The sequence below is a fragment of the Eubalaena glacialis genome, chromosome 3, assembly GCF_028564815.1.
Source record: "Eubalaena glacialis isolate mEubGla1 chromosome 3, mEubGla1.1.hap2.+ XY, whole genome shotgun sequence".
Lineage (NCBI taxonomy): Eukaryota > Metazoa > Chordata > Mammalia > Artiodactyla > Balaenidae > Eubalaena > Eubalaena glacialis.
This window is the reverse complement of record NC_083718.1, coordinates 52301106-52319930: the sequence shown is the minus strand read 5'-3', so window position 1 is coordinate 52319930 and position 18825 is coordinate 52301106. Positions and strand designations below refer to the sequence as shown.

Here is an 18825-nt window from a genome sequence, read left to right as displayed (position 1 = left end):
GTGATAAGTAACCATTCACTGCTGGGTTATATAGCAAGTGTATGTTTAACTCTAAGCAGCTGCCAAACTGTTTTCCAAAATGGCTCTACTGTTTTGTAGTCCCACTAGCAATATACAAGAGTTCCAGTTGCTCCACAATCTTACCAGCATTTGCTATTGTCAGGCTTTTTATTGTTTTGTTTCATTTCTGTTTTAGCCTTCTAATAGGGGTGTAGTAATAACTATCGTGGTTTTAATTAGCATTTCCCTAGTGATTAATAATGGTGCATCTTTTCATGTGCTTATTTGCCATCCACATCTCTCTTTGGTTCAGCATCTATTCACTTCTTTTGACCATTTTTAAATTGGGTTATTTGTTTTCTTATTATTTAGTTGTGGGTAATTTTTAAATTTTTTACTATCATAAAAAGTGCTTCCATGAACAACATTATATGTAAAAGTTTGCCCTCAGTTTGGAGCTTGTACTTAAAATAATTTCCTAAAACCACCAGATCAAAGTGTGAACATCTTCAATGTCTTTATATACACATTGTTCAAGAATTTTTCAAAGTGTTTGTACCAATTTACTGTCTTTCTAGTGGTGGTAATTTGATAGGCAGAACAGGCTATCATGTTGTTTTAATTTGAATTTCTTTGACTCTAATGCTATGGAACTTTTTCATGTAATCACTAAACATTCTTTTTCTTCTTTTGTAAATCATCTCTAGCCTTGCTGGTTTTGATGCTAGAATAGCACAGAAATTTTTCATGGCTCTATCTTCACAGGGTCAGTTATAGAGTATGTGAAGCTCAGTGCTAGGAATGGTGGTTTACAGTATTTTCATTTTTCATAAAATATTAACCAATCTCAGCCTGCTCTCTTTCATGCTCGGAGGGCATGAGTTAATTTGCATAGCTGGCAAGGTAAAAATAACTTCAGAGCTGAAAAGAAAGAGCATTGCCATCGAGTTAAATTTGGACCCTGGGTGTCAGCACTTGTACAAGGGGCAGTAGTTCCTTCGTCTAGACTCCATTATTAATGAACACACTCCATTGTTCCTTATAAATAGAGAAAGGTGCTCTTTTAAATTCCTTTCTGAGAAAATGCCCGTGCTACTTAGTTCTTCAGCTGGAGGAGCAACCTCTTGATTCCTTTAACAACTCAGCATTGTATTCATTCACAATGAAAGTGCAATTAAAACCACTTACTTTGTTTGTGCTTACATACTCTATCAAATAGATTTGGGTAACAAAGGGTTCCTGTATATAAGCGCAATTCTTTTTAATCATTAAAATTGCTTGTTCTTTATTGTATTCCAAATAGGTGGTATGGGATGTGATATGACTCAGAAGTACTGGAATGAATTTTGGTTTAATGACTCTGAAAAGTAAAAAACACTTTGTTTTCTTGACAAATAGCTCTAGTTCATTTGGGTGCTCTACAGACAGTTGATATTTTAGAACAACTTTGTGGCTGCCTCTTCATCATGCACCATAATTGTAGGTTTGTCTTCTATGCAAGTATGGGAAATTATCTAAGTATTTTTTTTTTTAATTCTTGTCATCCTAGAAGACAGAAAGCATATGCCTGTCATGCAAGTCAGCGTCTCAGGCATTGTAGGCAGAACTAGGAAAGTGGAACAATGGACAAATATATTTTTTTCTAACATTTATGGATCCATGATTTGTCTCAAAGAGTCATTGATTTGAGAATGTTTTATAAACTCAAACAGATTCTTTCAGCCAGGTATTTCCCAGACATCCAAAAAAAAGGGGGGGAAGTGCTCCTTTCCTCAACACACTATGAGAAAGCAGAGTTTTATTACTTAGGCTTTTCTTTTCCTTCTACTTTTAAGGATCCCTTCAGTCAACCCTCCATCCAGGGTTAACCTGCACTCATCAGCATTTGATGTCTTGAGAAGAGGCCTCTGACTCTCCCCAGCATTACGAATGTGTGTAGTTTTTCAGTCTTTCTGAAGCTGTAGAGAGACCAAAGTTTCAATATCTTAGGAATTAAGCCACTTGCTAAGGTGACATCAAGAAAAAAGCTTGTACATCCTCTAATTGATATATTGGTACCATGCCAGTGTTATGTTTCTGAGTTTTTCCTTGTTTTTCATGAATCTCACTTAGCTCTTGTCTGACCATGCCAGTTATTTCAAGTTCTTCACTTTGGTTTCTTATCCAGATGGTATTATCTGGACAGAATAGGTGAGTAGGTCCTTGTGAGTGACAGAAATTAAACTTGGACTAGTTTAAGCAAAGAGGGGCTTTTCAGGGTCCTGGTTTCACAGGACCACCAAGTTGCAGAAATGTTCAGAAGAGTAGGGCCTCAGGAACTGTAGGATCAGGGTGCCATCTCCAGCAGAATTCCTTCCTTCATTCTTCTTACCTCTGTGGGATCTGCTTTATTCTTCTCTTTCACTGCAGCCAGCTTTGTTCTGTGAGAGGAAACATGGACAATGACAGCCTTTCATTTTATGGCTTATATTTTATTTTATAGCTGCTTCAGAAGAGTTCAGCCAAACTCTGGTCCTAAGTCCAAACATCCCAGTGCACTCCCTGTCTCTGAACCTGTAAACTGGCCAGCCATGTCACATAAGAACATTGTCATTTCTGAAAAGAACTGTAGGGGTAGAGTGGTGTTTTTGGAAGAAAGGCAGTACAAACCATAGGCGGCCACTCAGTAGGGGCGGTGCTGTACTATAAAGCTGGTGCCTGTAATCTGGTATTGGAGTTTGCTAGTGCATTCTTCTGCCGAGGCTGACATTAGGGCCTTGGCCCCCACATGGATAATTAGCTGCGTTCTGTTCCTCAGCTGGGCTCTCTCCCTGGCTAGCCGTCTCACAGATGCTTGTTCCTGGTCCTGCAGGAGACCTGGTGAGAGAAAGTGTGTGGGTGGTAGATCAACAGAAATCCCTCACCACTACTAGCAAAACAACTCAAAGAACATGTATTTATGTTAGCGAGTTCTTATAATGTGGGATTTCCCTCTCCAGCAGTTCTCCTTCTTTGCCAACCCTCTGAAGCACAGTTTTGGTAACATGCATAGGATGCTGCAATCACAGGACACCATAAGGCTCTGCAGAGAGGCAGCTCTGTGGTTGTCCAAGAGAAGGCATTTGTCAAATATATGTGCCTTTGGGATATATTTGTAGCTATCAGCCATTATCTTTTGTAGCTACTGAAATCACTCCAAATTTGGAATCTAAATTTCTGGGTTTGAGTCTCAGTTTGACCATTTACTATCTCAAGTGACCTTGGGCTAGCCAATTTCTCTCTGTGAGCCTTAATTCTCACACTTATAAAATGGGGGATAATGGTATCGCTATGGAACAGGGTTATGTAAGCTGTGAAACAACATTGAGACAGTGTTCTCTTATCATCATAGTCATCACCTGGTCCTGAATGACAGTCAGAGTTTCTACCCATTGCCTTGGCATTTCTCTTTGCTGTGTCTGAGTGAATAATCAGGGACTTTCTAAAAAAAAACAAAACAAAACGGAAAGAAAGGAAGGAAGGCAGGAAGGATGGAAGAAAGAAGGAAGGAAAGAAAGGGAGGGAGAGAGGAAAGAAAGAAAGAAGGAAGGAAGGAAAGAGAAAGAAAGAAACAAAAAGAAAGAAAGAAAGAAAGAAGAAAGGGAGGAAGGAAAGAAAGAGAGAGAGGAAGGAAAGAAAGGAAGGAAGGAAAGAAAGAAAGAAGGAAGGATGGATGGAAAGAAGGAAAGAAAGAAAGAAGGAGAGAAAGGGAGGGAGGAAAGAAAGAAGGAAAGAAGGAAAGAGAGAGAGAAAGAAAGAAAGAAGGAAGGAAGGAAAGAAAGAAAGAAAGAAAGGAGGGAGGGAGGGAGGAAGGAAGGAAGGGAAGAAGGAAAGAGAGAGAGAAAGAAAGAAAGAAGGAAGGAAGGAAAGAAAGAAAGAAAGAAAGGAGGGAGGGAGGAAGGAAGGAAGGAAGGGAAGAAAGGGAAGAGAGAAAGAAACCAGGGACCACTGGTAGGAACTTGACCTTTGTTCCCACTACACTGAGGTTAAGGAGCTAAAACCCTCCTTTACGTTTCCTTGTTCTTCACCTTGCATCATTTGGGGAAACTTTTCTTTTGGATTAAGGCTTCCTTTGGAGACACCGTGGGGTTAAGTTTTATGCATCCCCTAGGGGATGTTTAAAGAAGAAAGCAGAAGGGAATTTTCATCAATGCTGGAGGCCCCTGAAAATTATGACTTGTGGCTGGGGGTCATCCTGGCAACCTCTTCATTTCTGCCTGAGAGAGGCTATGTGTTCTTCTCCCAGAGTGGGTGGGGACTAGTTGTGAAGCCTTTGGTCAGACTATTGCTCAGCTTGAGGGACTCACTGTCTGAGAGGTTCTCTTATGGCAGCGGTTCTCAACCAGGGGTGCCCTCAGAGGACATTTGATGATGTCTAGAGACATTCTTAGTTGTCATAACCTGGGGAGGGGGGAATGGAGGAGGGAACGCTATAGGCATCTAGTGGGTAGAGGCCAGGGATGCTGCTCAACGTCCTGCAATGCACAGCACAACTCCCTAAACATATGGTCTCAAATGTCAATACAACTTCCTCTCCTTGGTGTGACATGGTTTGATTGTTGAACTTTTTTTTTTTTCATGTATATTATCCAACTTTATTATTAAATTGTCTTTACCCATTTTATTTTTTATTTTTATTTTTATTTTATTTTATTTTTTTTTCACATCTTTATTGGAGGATAATTGCTTTACAATGGTGCATTAGTTTCTGCTTTATAACAAAGTGAATCAGCTATACATATACATACATCCCCATATCTCTTCCCTCTTGCATCTCCCTCCCTCCCACCCTCCTTATCCCACCCCTCTAGGTGGTCACAAAGCACCGAACTGATCTCCCTGTGCTATGCGGCTGCTTCCCACTAGCTATCTGTTTTACATTTGGTAGTGTATATATGTCCATGTCACTCTCTCACTTTGTCACAGCTTACCCTTCCCCCTCCCCATATCCTCAAGTCCATTCTCTAGTAGGTCTGTGTCTTTATTCCCGTCTTACCCCTAGGTTCTTCATGACCTTTTTTTTTTTCCTCTTAGATTCCATATATATGTGTTAGCATACTGCATTTGTTTTTCTCTTTCTGACTTACTTCACTCTGTATGACAGACTCTAGGTCCATCCACCTCACTACAAATAACTCAATTTTGTTTCCTTTTATGGCTGAGTAATATTCCATTGTATATATGTGCCACATCTTCTTTATCCATTCATCTGTTGATGGACACTTAGGTTGCTTCCATGTCCTGGCTATTGTAAATAGAGCTGCAATGAACATTTTGGTACATGACTCTTTTTGAATTATGGTTTTCTCAGGGTATATGCCCAGTAGTGGGATTGCTGGGTCATATGGTAATTCTATTTTTAGTTTTTTAAGGAACCTCCATACTGTTCTCCATAGTGGCTGTATCAATTTGCATTGAACTTTCTTTTGGTGGGAAAGGAAAGAGGAGTTTTAGGCTAAGATTTTACTGCTCGTCAAAAGGCATATTTTGGGACTCCTTCATATCCACTAAGATTCTTATGAAACTTAATTAGAAACCCCATTTTAAAATCCAGAAAGGGTTGTCTTATCTTTATTAAATACAGAGCTACTTGTTCCCTCTGGAAATATATCTTCTCTATTGGAAAGGGGCAATTTGACCCTGCCCTCCTCCCATCTTCCTAAGAAATATTAGGGCTTCTGGGTATGATTTATTATCTGTGGACTTATAAGAAAGTCCATATTCCACTCTTCTGACCCAAGCCAAATACCAAAACAAACAAAAACAAGCAACCCCCCCCCCAAAAAAAAAACAAAACAGAAACAAGTGGCTGCCTCAGGATGATTTTGAAGTTAGCGTGTGTGTATGTGATCTCTTTAACATTGCCCATTCCCCGGGACAGCAAGATGCTAATGCTACTTCAGGTACCGTAAGAGGGAACAGGGTCCCTCCTAGAATGCTGTGTCTGCAGTTCTTAGAAAATCACTAAACCTTTCAAGGCAGACTGTTTCATTGTTCTGGGAAAACACCAGGAATGGTACTATTAAAGCAGCAATTCATGTTGGTCCATCTCATCCTCTCCTTAGAGAGAGTGAGCGTGTGTGTTGGCTGGTTTCTATATCTGGGTTTTTCAAACTGTGGGCCAAACCCCATTAGAGGGTCATGAAAGCAATATAGTTGGTTGCAACCAGCATTAAACAAAAGGTAGAAAGGAAGAATTGAAGAGAAAATATGAATGTATTACACAGAGAAAGAGTAGGTATTATTTTATGAAGCATTATACAATTATATATGTACATGCCCCCTGGCTTGTGATGTAAAATATGTTTTCTACTGTAGGCTGTGGTCAGAAAAGCTTTGAAAATCATTGCTGTTTATGCTTTTACATTTGTTCTAAGAACACGGGTCAGTTGAAGCCCCACAGCATGTTTTCCCTTACACCAAAGGCCTGAGTTCCATCCCCTGCCCATTCCTTAACCAGTCACTACTCGGGACAATGGACTTAGACTTTTGCTTAGACTAATTTGCTTAGAGAATTTGCTTAGACTAATCTAGGTGCACCCTCTGGGCTGGAGAGGGGCCCAGCCTCTTTAGTTGGCATGACCAGAGGATATCTCTGTGATCTGAGAAGATTATTTCTAGTCTCTGCAGCCTCTCCACTCTCCATCCTTCCCTGGACCACTAGGTTCCAGCCACAAAAGCCCTTGTTTGAATTTTTCAAGTATGCCAATCTCCTTTCTGCCTCTGGGCCTTCTGCACGTGCCTTTTCCTGCATCTGGGATGTTCTCCCCACATTGCTTCCTCTGGCCACTCATACCTTACCTTTGAGCTCATGTGCTATTTCCACTTCCCTCATATGCCTTTCTTTCCTGACCTTCCACTTCCTATAATTGTGATCTATTTAGTGCCTGTCTTCTTCATTAAGTTTCGTGAGGACAACCACCGTCTCCATCTTGTTCTCCATTGTAATGCCAGCATCTCCTGCATGGCATACACTCAATACGTATCAATAGATTGTAGATGGGTTCTGGGCTCTGGGATGGAGCTAAGCCTGAATGGGATCAAGGGACCCCAGCATAAGGGCTGGGGAGGAAAAGGAGGCAGCTTGCAGAGACTGGGGACTGGTCTGGGCCTAACCCCTGTTGTCTCTTTCCCAGCCTCACTCTCTTTCTCAAGTATATTTTGGTCAAGTTGAATGTTGGAGAGGGGAGACTTGTCTCTATGTAAACAATTTAATATATACTGACATTTTTGTTTTTGATTAGATGAAGTAAAGTGTTTAGAAATTGATTCCCAGATCAAATCACACTTTCAGTAATTCATTAAAAAGAAACGGAGAGCCAAACATAAGGTGTAATTCAGTAGATTTTTGATAGATCATCATTATGTGCACATGTGGTTTAAATGGATGTCCAGTTACATGTACAGGTGCCTGTGGGCTCACTCACAGCTCCATGGACAAGTCCAGCCAATCCATCTCAATGGGGGGATGTATTAGTACTCATTTATCCCTGAGTCAAGGGTATTTCTTGGGCACCACTGTTGCATATTGTTAGGGAAGGGGCCGTGGTAGATGGAAATGTGAAAGGCAGTTCCTGCTATCAAGGAGCTGGCTTTGAACTGAGTTATGAGGATCCAGCTAATGATCATTAATGATCAGACTTTTGTTCTAAGATGCAAGAACAGTATGCAATCAAGTGTTAAGTGTTGTGCAGCCCTCTGGATGGCCAGAGAAAGGGGAGATTGGTGTGAGCTGCAGGGGTGTAGCACCATGTAGGTAGGCTTTGACTCACAGAGTTTGAGAGCGTGAAGGGGTCCAAGAGGGCTCTCTATCTGACCACCTCATTTTATAGATAAGAAAACAAATACATTCTTTCTCTTTTTCCTCCACAACACCTATTTATTACTTAATAGACATTGTTTTTTTTTTAGTTATCCTACATCGAGCTTCCTCCATGGTCCCTGATCTCCCTTTTGGGAGAATCTTTTATTGTTTGTGCTCTTGCTAGGGGTCTTGCTCTCCTTGGAGGTGGTGGAGGACTGTCCCAGTGCAGCCAGATGAGGTATAAGGGGACATGTGACTTAAGCGCAAACACATGGCTTTTTTCCACATGACTTTTAAGCTAGTGACATTATGACATTAGTTTTCATTGGCAGATATATTCCTAAGAATATCCACAGTGGCCTAAGAATCAGATGTCCTGGATTCTCTGACCTTTGCCAAGTGTATTAGTTTCCTATTGCTGCTGTAACAAATTACTGCAAACTTGGTGGCTTAGAGAAAATTAATTTTCTTACAGTTCCAGAGGTCAGAAATCCAAAATCCATTTTACTGGGCCAAAATCAAGGTGTCAACAGAGCTGTGCTCCCACCAGAGGCTTTAGGAGAGAATTCATTCCTTTGTCTTTCTGAGCTTCTAGAGCTGTATTTCCTGTGATCTTTGACTGGTGGGCCCTTCTTCCATCTATCAAAGCCAGCAGCATAGCGTCTTGCTTCACTCACCATATTGCCTTCTTTCTAGTCAAGTCTTCCTGTGCCTCCCTCCTATAAGGGCACTTGTGATTGCTTTTAGGGCCTACTTAGATAATCCAGAATAATTTCCCCATCTCAAAATCCTTAATCACGTCTGCAAAACCTCTTTTTGCCATATTAGGTAACATTCACAGGTTCCAGGGATTAGGACCTGGGTATCTTTAGGAAGCATTATTCAGCCAACTACACGAAGATTCCTGCTTTTCTGTTTTCCCAGCCTGGTCTTCCAATATACCTTCAGTTCTGTGAGATCCTGATATTTTCTCAATATACTTTTTTTTTTGGTTTGTTTGCTTAAGAAGGCTAAAATTAGTTTCTGTCGTTTTCAACCAGGAACCCTACGTGGTAAATCAGCGCTGTGTGAAGAACTTTACAAGCAACCTCTTTTAAACAACATCAACCCTCTTAGGGAGGCACTGTCCCCATTTTACAGATAAGAAAACTGTAGCTCAGAGAGACAATTGCATAAGGCCACACAGCTAGTGTGATGGAACTGGTATTAAAACCAGCCAGTATGACTGGAGAGCATGGGCTCAACTACTTTCTCAGAATCCTAGTTCAAGTCTCTCTTGATTGTGGACCTTTCTTCAAGGACAGGCAGGATTTCATCTGGGCCCTGAAGTCTGGATCATATTATTGAGGCAGGAGAGAGATGGCATAAGAAGGGCATTCCAGACAAGAGCGAGGCTGGAGAGTAACAGGTAAATCCAAGAGATGCAGTAGAGGAAAGATATGATGGACTTTGGTGCCTCATTGGAGATAAAATAGTAAAAGAGATGAAGGAGTCAACCTCCCAGGGAACAGTTTTAAGTGAACACAGCAACTCATTTCTGTTGACTACCCAAGGAAATGATATCCTGACTCAACTCTGGGTTGGAATCCAACTTGAATTAGGTGCCTTCCTGCCTCCTCTGGGTCTCCTCATAACATGGCCTGGATATATACCTAACACCTTTTGCTACTGCTAATCAGTCTTTTTGCACAGATATCAACAACTTGGCTTTCAAATGCTAATGAGGTTCTCCCTGGGGATTTATATGGTCCGAGACAAAACAGGTAATTTCTGGAGCTCAGGAGGGAATTCTAGGCCTGATGCTAACAGTCCTGGGCTTGTGTCTCTTCTCAGAAGAAAACTTGAATGTTCATTTAGGGCCGGGGCAACCACTGAGAGGGAGGCTCTTTACTTGGTCATTTCTGGTCACCACTGAAGTAGAGTTGCCAGATTTAGCAAATTAAAATATGAGCTGCCTAGTTAAGTTTGAATTTCAGATAAGCAACGAATCATTTTTAGTGTAATATTTGTACAATGCTTCCGGGCACCTTCAGCCATGGGAGTGTATAGTGAAATACATGTGTGCAAAGAGACTGTTAGATCTGGATCGACAAGGAGGTTATGGCAGAACCCCAAGGTCAAAAGGAATACAGCATTGAAGAATTCTTTGAGTGACGACTTGGGAAGAGACCTTTGGTTATAATTGCCCAGAGCATCACTCCCATCGTCTGCTGTGCTGTGCCACTGTGTGATGGTCAGGCCACACCCTCAGAATCATATCGGCCTCCATTCTCTTCTTACCTGCTGACATGACACCTACAAGCAAAAACGATAGAGGCAGGGCTGAGCCCTGACATCCATCAGGAAACACTTTTTGAACATTCACAGCGTCTAGAACACAGTCTCTGTGCTGGTGCTGGTCAGAAGTTTGTTTGCTGTCCGATTGTCCTCTGCTTGGGGGATAAAGTAGTAATTAAGCCCCCCTCTGTGTCCAGAGCTCTCCACCAGGCTCTGTGCTCATGGTGACAAAAGGAATGGAGAACACAGCCTTCACTCCTGAAGAGCACATGCGTATGCCTCTTGGGACGGCGGAGAGCTTAGCTTTTATTAACTCAGAACTGAACTCCTCCTCAGTGGCCTCGCTCTGACCTTGTGGTGCACGTGTCCCTTCCTGTGTGTATATGTAGATACTGTGGCGGTCACCACCTGGGGTGCGAGGAGCCTCCTACCCTGCTGGTCCTGAGAATGATTGCTGTCAAGTCTGTAGGAGGTAGCAGTTTGTGGCCTTAGAATGAAGGAAGCCAAGTTCCCTGGCTTGTTTGGCGACCACACTCTGCAACCTTGGTATTTTTAGCAACTCACTGGACTAAGGAACAGTGGAGCTGCCTGGGACCGAGAAGACGCTGCCCGGCATCATGGCAGAGAGGGAAACGATGGGTTTTGATCTCACAGGATAACTAACTTTAATGCCTGTTCTTGCCATTTATTAGAAATTTAATTTTGTTCTGAGCTTCAGTTGCCTCCCCTATGAAGTGGAGTCGATAGTAATATCAGGATATTTTGGAGGATTTAATGAGATAACGTATTGGAAAATGCTAGCAGATAGTAAGCTCTGTATTTGTCCACTGCAGTGTTTCCCATTCTCATAGCACTTTGTAAACACCTCTGTTCTGACACTCTTCACGGTGAATTATAATCATTTCATTTCCGTGTCTGTCTCCTTCCACTAGACTGAGGGCCGGGGCCTTTTCCTCTGGTTCACTTGCCCAGAGCCTCTCGCGCAGGCCTGCTCTGGACAAGGCTTGGAGTTGTGCTGAGCTGGGTACTCTTCAGTACTTGGGTTTTGCTAGGAGGCAAGTCTTTGAATTTTGAGTCTTCCTCCTTCCTCCCTCCCTCTCTAACTCTCCCACTCTAACTCTCCCACTGAGGGCTGGGCAGATCTTGCCCTGTGGGATCTGTTTGAGAGCAGGAGTCTTAGCATCAGAACAGGTACATCAGAAGATCCTCATTAGACCCTACAATGCTCGAGGGCAGATTTCCAGTGCACTCCTGTATGCTCACACAGGCGTGTGTTTGGGTAGCAAATCAGCCGTGCTATCCTAATCTTTTCATTGATAAGTTCTAGGGTCTCTGCTTCAATACGTTTATTACTTTCATCAGTGCAGTTTTGAGCATTTATTGAGCACCTTTTACTTGCCAGACCCTGGGCTAGGTGTGGGGCCTGTCGAGATGAGGAAGACAGTGTCTCCAGGTGAGATGCTCTGGATCTCAGAGGGTAGACAGATGAGAACACAGAGACTTCCTTTGGGACGTGGTAAGGGCAGTGATGGGCACAGAATTTTATGGGAGCTCAGAATAGGGCCCTTTTCCTTAATTACCTTTTCCTCTAAGGATCCCATTGCTCCTGTTTCTGACAGGTGGATCGGGGAGCCAAATTGTGATTCCTGCCCTCAAAAATGATTTGAATACTAGCAGGCAGCCAGTGGCCAATGTGCAGCAGCCAGAGGTTCAGTTGACAGCCCTCCTGCACTGGATGAAAGAGAAGAAAATTCTGAGGGCCAGGGGAGCACAGGGCCACAGGCGCACAGCCCTGCCTGAAGTGTGATGGGGCTTTGGAGGACTGGGGAGGGGTTGGTTCAGCTGAGGGTAAAAAGGGCCTGGACATATCTCATGGCTGGCCACGCGAGGCCCCTGCACCATATTTTTGCTTCTCTCTTTGATGTTAACTTTACTTTTCTTCTCTTTCCCATGTCATCATCCCTGTTTCTCTGACATTTGCTTCTCCACCAGCTTTCATTTCTTCTTATTTCCCTTATTGCTTTCATCTCCACATTTCCTTTGCTCACTGCCCATCCTCTCATTCTCCTTTCCCTCTACTGCTTTTTTTTTCTCTCTACACCTGTGCCTTCTTGCCCTTTAATGTCGTCCTTGGCCTCCTACCTCCGTGTTCCAAGATGGACCTTGTTCATCTCTGGGTTGGGGAGGAGATTTTCATTTTCAGCGGCCCTTCTTATGATATGAAAGAGCATCTCACGTGTATCTGGGTATCCTAGGAAACAGAACTCTGGTTTCTGAACGGGGCAGATTCTATCCACTATGTTTGTAAGACAGCGAACCAGAGGGAAAGCAGCCTCCACGCATGCCCCTCCGAAGACTGAGAGTACAGTGCTCCTTCCCCTGTTAGCAGAATCAGGGGAGCAGTGACACCATTTTCCTGGGGTTCTGCTTCTCTATCACTGTACCTATCCTTGAAGCTTCTCTTTCTCTCTCTCTTTTTTCCTTTGTTTTTGTCTATTTCTGTCCTGTTTTTCACTCCTGTTTTCCATGTTTCTCCTTGTTCTCTCTTCTCTTCGTTTTTTCCTACTTACTAGAAATTACATCCCTCCCCTCCCTAATGTTACTCTTTGGCCTTGGAAGATAGAGTCAAAAGCAGTGTCTCCTAAATTCCCTCCTTCTAAGATGAGAGGATGGAAGTTTGGGTTGGGAGAGACAAAGAAAACCTAGCTCCTGAGATGCTTTATGAGACTAAACTTTCTTTCTGGTTCTGATTTTGAGATTGGATCAATATAGAATTATAGAATCTTAAAGTTGAAAGAAATCTCTATTGGTCATTTAAATAACCTTCAACCCAATGTTGGAACCCTCTTACCTTCGTAAAAGAGAGTTCTTCTGTCTGTCCTCGAATACTTCGAATGTCGGGAAGTCACTACCACATAAAGCAGCCCACTTGGCTGTTGGCCAGCACTGCTTGTATCAAAGTTACTGCTCGTGATTATAATCTGGATCTGCGTAATTTGTCTCTGTTGATCCCATATCTGCTTTCTAGAGATAATAGAGCATAAACCTTTCATTCACGTATTAAAGGGACTTCAAGGTATCTTGAATGTCCAATGTCAGAGAAACAGGGCTGATGACATGGGAAAGAGAAGAAAAGTAAAGCTAACGTCAAAGAGAGAAGCAAAAATACGGTGCAGGAGCCTTGCGTGGCCAGCCACGAGATGTGTCCAGGCCCTTTTTACCCTCAGCTGAACCAACCTCTCCCCAGTCCTCCAAAGCCCCTTAAAATAATTAAATGAAATAAATCATTCTTGCCACCCTTTGACCATATAGAAAACTCAGTTTTCTGAATGAGTCATTCCCCAATAGTTCCACATAGCTGAAATTGTCCTAGAAGTTGTAAGGAAGAAAAAGCACTACTCTACAGAAAGAAGACTAAAATTAGACAAAGTTGTAAAGGCAATATTATTAACATTTGTGTTAGATATAATGTCTGTTTTGCACGTTATAGTTTACAGAACACTCGTAACATTCAATACCATGTCATTTTATTTTTGTAACTAGGCCATGGTACTCCCCCAGTTTGTAGATGAGGGTAGTGTGGCTCATAGAGGTTGACTGGCCTCAAGGCACCCAGTTCACAAGTGCATGAGTCAGGACTGAAACCCAGTTCTTCTGACTCTTAGTCTTCTGCTGTACCTGTCATAAATACTTAAGTGTCTTTGTTTCTCCAAAGTACCTGCAGTGTCATGGGATTATATGAAATAACTTGTCTCTTCAAGACAAGGTACTTGGTGTACACAATCTAATAGGATTGTTATGGATTTTTGTTGTGTGTGTGTGTGTTCCTGGATATGGCTTTTGAAGTAGAAAAGTGGAAACAAAGAAACCAAATCCAGGTCACACAGTGATTTGGGGGCGATTATAAAAATACTGCATGGGGACCAGTGACGTTATTCCCTAAGTATAAGCATCAGAGTGATTGATTTTGTTTGGTAAAAATTCTAAGCGTCAAGGTAAAGAAGAGTGAGTTACTCCTTTACTGCAGTTAATCCAGAGAAATTTCCTGAAGGCGATAGGAGACAGGGGAATCTAAGAAAATTTTAAAATAAAATATGTGAGGCCCTTGGTAGGTTGGAAAGAGGGGAAGGAAATTGGCAAGGGGCAGAGAGGAGGGTAGGGGACACGGTTTCGGGGCAGGAATGAGACAGATGCTGGGGACCTTGTGTTTTACTAATGATTTGGAGCTAGGATTCCAATGTGATGATCAGTTTTCCTCCTTTTCGAAGTGAAACCCAGATGCGGCTAAATTTAATTCCACTCGGAATCACTGGTGATTCACCCAAGCTCAGGTGCGCCCACACGCAGCTGGCATCCGCTCTGTGTGCTTTCCAGGCTGATGATTCTTCTTTAACCCAGCTTCCCCCATGGAACAGGGGGAGAAAGGCAGACTGTGGTAACCTTGACCTTCTGTGTCTCCATCTGCAGCATCCTGGCCACTGCGGGAACCCACTTCAACACACATGTGGACCTGAGGACGCTCCGGGCTGTGCGTGTCCTAAGGCCCCTGAAGCTCGTGTCAGGGATACCTAGTGAGCACCTTTCTTCTTTCTCCTCTGCTGATAGCTTTACTGATGTGTCCTGAACCAGATCCAGGGTCAAAGAGAATTAGGGATAACAAGAAATAATTTCTCCTGCGAGGAAGCCCCTGCAGTAATAAATAGAGGACCTGCAGCAATCTGGCATCACCTTCCACTTTAAAATTTAGCAGATTTTTTTCATATTTAAAAGATAATGAAAGATCTTTGTAAAAAATTTGGAAAGTAAAGGAAACAATACAAAATGAAAATGAAGAGCACCCATTATCCTATCACTCAGAAATAACTTTTGTTAACATTTTAGCATATTTTTTCATTCATTTTTTCCTGTGCATTTTAATGTGATTGGGATCATGCTGTATTTTTGGTATTGGATCCCATCATAAGCATTTGATTTGCCTGACGTTAAAAATTCTTCAGAAATATGATTTTTAAATCTGTATTATAGTCTGTCTTATACGGTCCCTGACTTGGGTAGTCATTTCTACACTGCTATTCATTTAGGTTATTTCCAGTTTTCTTTTTCTAACTAGAAATAGTGCTGCAACAAACATCTTTTTACTTAAATATTATTCAAATCTCTGATTATTTTCTTAGGCTAGAATCCTAGAAGGACAATTTCTGGGTCAAAGGATATGGTGTTTCATGAACAGTGGTTGTACTAATCCTGCTTCCCCAACAGTGGGTGGGAGAGCTGGCTCTGAGATAGAGTTGTGGGGAAGATGAACTTTGTCCTTGTTCTTACAGATTTATAGCCTAGCAGGGCTGGGCCTAATTCCCTTTAGGAAAGAAGCGTATTCTAATAAGTTTCATCTATAAGAGGAATCCAGAAGACAGCATGGGTGCAATGAATAAGGGAAGGGTGATAGGCATGTAAATGATCAGGGAATGGTGAAGAAGAGGTAGGGATTGATCCCTAGGGGAGGGGGTAATGGCAGTCTTTGGCTTGACTTATCCTGGTTATCCCTTTGTGAATTGCTTTATCATCTCAGGATCAATGGTTCTTTTCCCTCAAAGACTTGCCCCTCTTCTCCCAGGAAGAAGTCAGCCTGCCATATCAGGTGGTGCTAAGTGAGGATTCCATTTATCATTCTCTTTCTTTCCCCCTAGGCCTGCAGATTGTGTTGAAGTCCATCATGAAGGCCATGGTGCCTCTTCTGCAGATTGGCCTTTTGCTCTTCTTTGCCATCCTGATGTTTGCTATCATTGGCTTGGAGTTCTACAGTGGGAAGTTGCACCGAGCTTGCTTCATGAACAATTCAGGTAGGGTCACTATTTTCTGACTTCTGCTTCTTCCTTCCTCTCTCCTCTGGTCATTGGGGTAATTTCAGGGCATTTGGAGGCTGGTTGGAAAAGTATGTCCTATCCCAACCCTAGAATTAGAATCAGAGACTTCCTAGTCAGCAGCTTTATGAGGCACAACCAGCCTAAAGATCCCCATTGTGCATTGATGTCGCAAAGCAAATAACCTCTTAGGTTTATAGTTTATTTCAATAGAAGGTCTCAGCTGCCCCATCCCTTGGTAGGAGGCTATCAGAATGCACGTCAAAAACCTTCTGCCTGGGCTTCCCTGGTGGCGCAGTGGTTGAGAATGCCTGCCAATGCAGGGGACACGGGTTCGAGCCCTGGTCTGGGAAGATCCCACATGCCGCGGAGCAACTGGGCCCGTGAGCCACAGCTGCTGAGCCTGCGCATCTGGAGCCTGTGCTCCACAACAAGAGAGGCCGCGATAGTGAGAGGCCCGTGCACCGCGATGAAGAGTGGCTCCCGCTTGCCGCAACTAGAGAAAGCCCTCGCATAGAAACGAAGACCCAACACAGCCAAAAAATTTAAAAAATAAATAAATTAATTAACTAAAAAAAAAAAAAGAAAAAAAGAATGAGGTCCTCACTTAAAAAAAAAAAAACTTTCTGCCTGAATAATTACCCTTTGTATATGGCCTCTTTGGCCCACAGCCAGAGAGACCAGGAGTCCGGAGTCAGATCTGGGGCCCTCCAGATCTTGGGGACATTTTCCATCCATGCTCGAGCTCATGACCTTCCCCCTCTCTGCTGTGACCCACACATAGTGTGGAAGAACTGAGGGAGTTCTGAGCATGACTTGGCAGGGGTGCTTGGGAGATTAGTAAGGTACACAGTTCTGGCATTCTTGTCTCCCTGTATCTTCTTTGTTCTTTTCAAGTTCAGTAGAGTGCTTTAGGAGGAAAGGGAGCAGGGGAGAGGTTGAAGGAGCCCAATTAGGTACCATGTTTTTATGAAAAGAATCTTCAAAGGACACCTTCCACGTTGGATTTTTATTTTTTATTTTTGTCTTATTTAAGATGAGGAATTTAGGCCATAAAAACAAGGAGTTAAGATCCACGGAAGGGACTGTAGTTTATAATTGTTCCCAAGGAACCCAGAAAGAACTAAGAGTCTATTCTGGAGTCTAAAGTTAGAAAATCAGTAAGATTCTGCCTTCAGCTCAGACCTTTCTGGGTGACCCAGTCCTGTAAATTCCCGTGGGACTCAGGAGAAGGTAGAAGATGTGATCTGAGGAAAGAGGGGGTGGGGGAGGCATGTGGAGGAGGCTTCATTTTCACAGGAGGTTGGGAAACATTGGGTTGAACACATGGTATGTGAGCTGTGAGGTGTAAAGATGCCAGAGAAGGGTAGGAGCCGGAGACAAAGAAGGACACACCTTTCTGTGGGAAATAGAATTACATGCTTGTGGCCTCCTGGGATCATTTCCAGCTCATGCTAAGCATTGTGTGGTTTATCCCCCACCCTCCAAATGTGTCTGCAGGTATTCTAGAAGGATTTGACCCCCCTCACCCATGTGGTGTGCAGGGCTGCCCAGCTGGTTATGAATGCCGGGACTGGATCGGCCCCAATGATGGGATCACCCAGTTTGATAACATCCTTTTTGCCGTGCTGACTGTCTTCCAGTGCATCACCATGGAAGGGTGGACCACCGTGCTGTACAATGTGAGTAGAGCTGGCGAGGGGCCGGAGCAGGAGGGAAGGATCGTGGAATGGGGCTCCTGGCATGGTTTGGGCTGGTTAGTCTGAGAAAAGGGAGGGCTGGGGATGTGTGTGTGTGTGTGTGTGTGTGTGTAGACTCAACCATGGTTGCCCTCCCACGGTCTACCTTTACCTTTCCTTCTAACCTGATTCTGTCTGTATAAATAATGGGTAGAACATGGGGTAGCTTACAAAAAGCCCCCTTTAGAAGGACTTCTGGACATAATCTATACTTAGCAGTTTATTTGCCTCTGTTATTTGGCCTCTTGCTAAGTACACAGCTTCTTAATATAGTCAGGAAATTACATGCCATATTTGATGGGTGAACTGCTAGTGAAATCAGATCAACTCAGCCATTGTGTTCTGCTACTGGTTCGACATGGTGGTGGGATTCAGTGAGGGGCACCAAGAAGTATAGATTTGTTGGTTGCTGTCTTCAAAGAGCTTACCACTGGTCTGGGAAGGTATTCCAGTAGTTCCCACCCCTGGCCGCACATTAGAATCAGCTGGGAGGGAGCTTTAAAAATTTACACCACCTGGGCTCTACTCCAGACAAGTTAAGTAGGAATAGCTAGGGGTAAAGACCTGTCATTGATTTTTTTTTTAAAGCTTCCTAGCTGATTCTAATATGTAGCTACCCTCAAGAACCATTGCATTACATGCACGTAAGTAACACGCTTAATTTTAAGACTCACTAGGGATGCTTGTTGAAAATTCTGATTCACAGGCCCTTGGAGATTTTGATTTCATGTGGCTTTGGATAGTTAGTGAGCTGAGCTACATTTTTTACACGTGCCCCTGGTGATTCATGTGATCAGGCATGTTGGGAAAGTTCTGAGTTGGTGTACAAGACGAGGCTATCTAACTGTCTGTGTGGGACGTTAGGGTGACCACTGAAGTGTCTTCCACCTCCCAGAGTCTGATCTCAACAAGTTATGGAAGGCATGGTGCAGAGTCTAAGTTCTAAAATGAAAGGGTGGGGAGGTGTGTGCTTTGATGCATAGGAGGCCTAGGGGGGCAAAGCAATTTGGGCAAATTGTCTTTGTAAACAGGTGCTCATAAAGGTCTGTACCCTCCTATGCATACAGCCAGCCCACCCCAAGGCAGATCCCTTTGGAGCAATCATCCATCTTACTTGCCCTCCCAT

General features: G+C 43.1%; 1 protein-coding gene across 3 annotated transcripts in view; it reads left to right on the top strand.

The window, feature by feature from the left end:
- CACNA1E (calcium voltage-gated channel subunit alpha1 E) overlaps positions 1-18825 on the top strand; it is a 302414-nt gene that overhangs the window by 75911 nt on the left and 207678 nt on the right. For all 3 annotated transcript variants that reach the window (XM_061185651.1, XM_061185650.1, XM_061185648.1), the window contains exons 4-6: positions 14567-14670; positions 15787-15939; positions 17461-17642. In XM_061185651.1, the coding sequence (XP_061041634.1) occupies positions 14567-14670; positions 15787-15939; positions 17461-17642 (439 nt within the window). The remainder of the gene's footprint in view (positions 1-14566; positions 14671-15786; positions 15940-17460; positions 17643-18825) is intronic.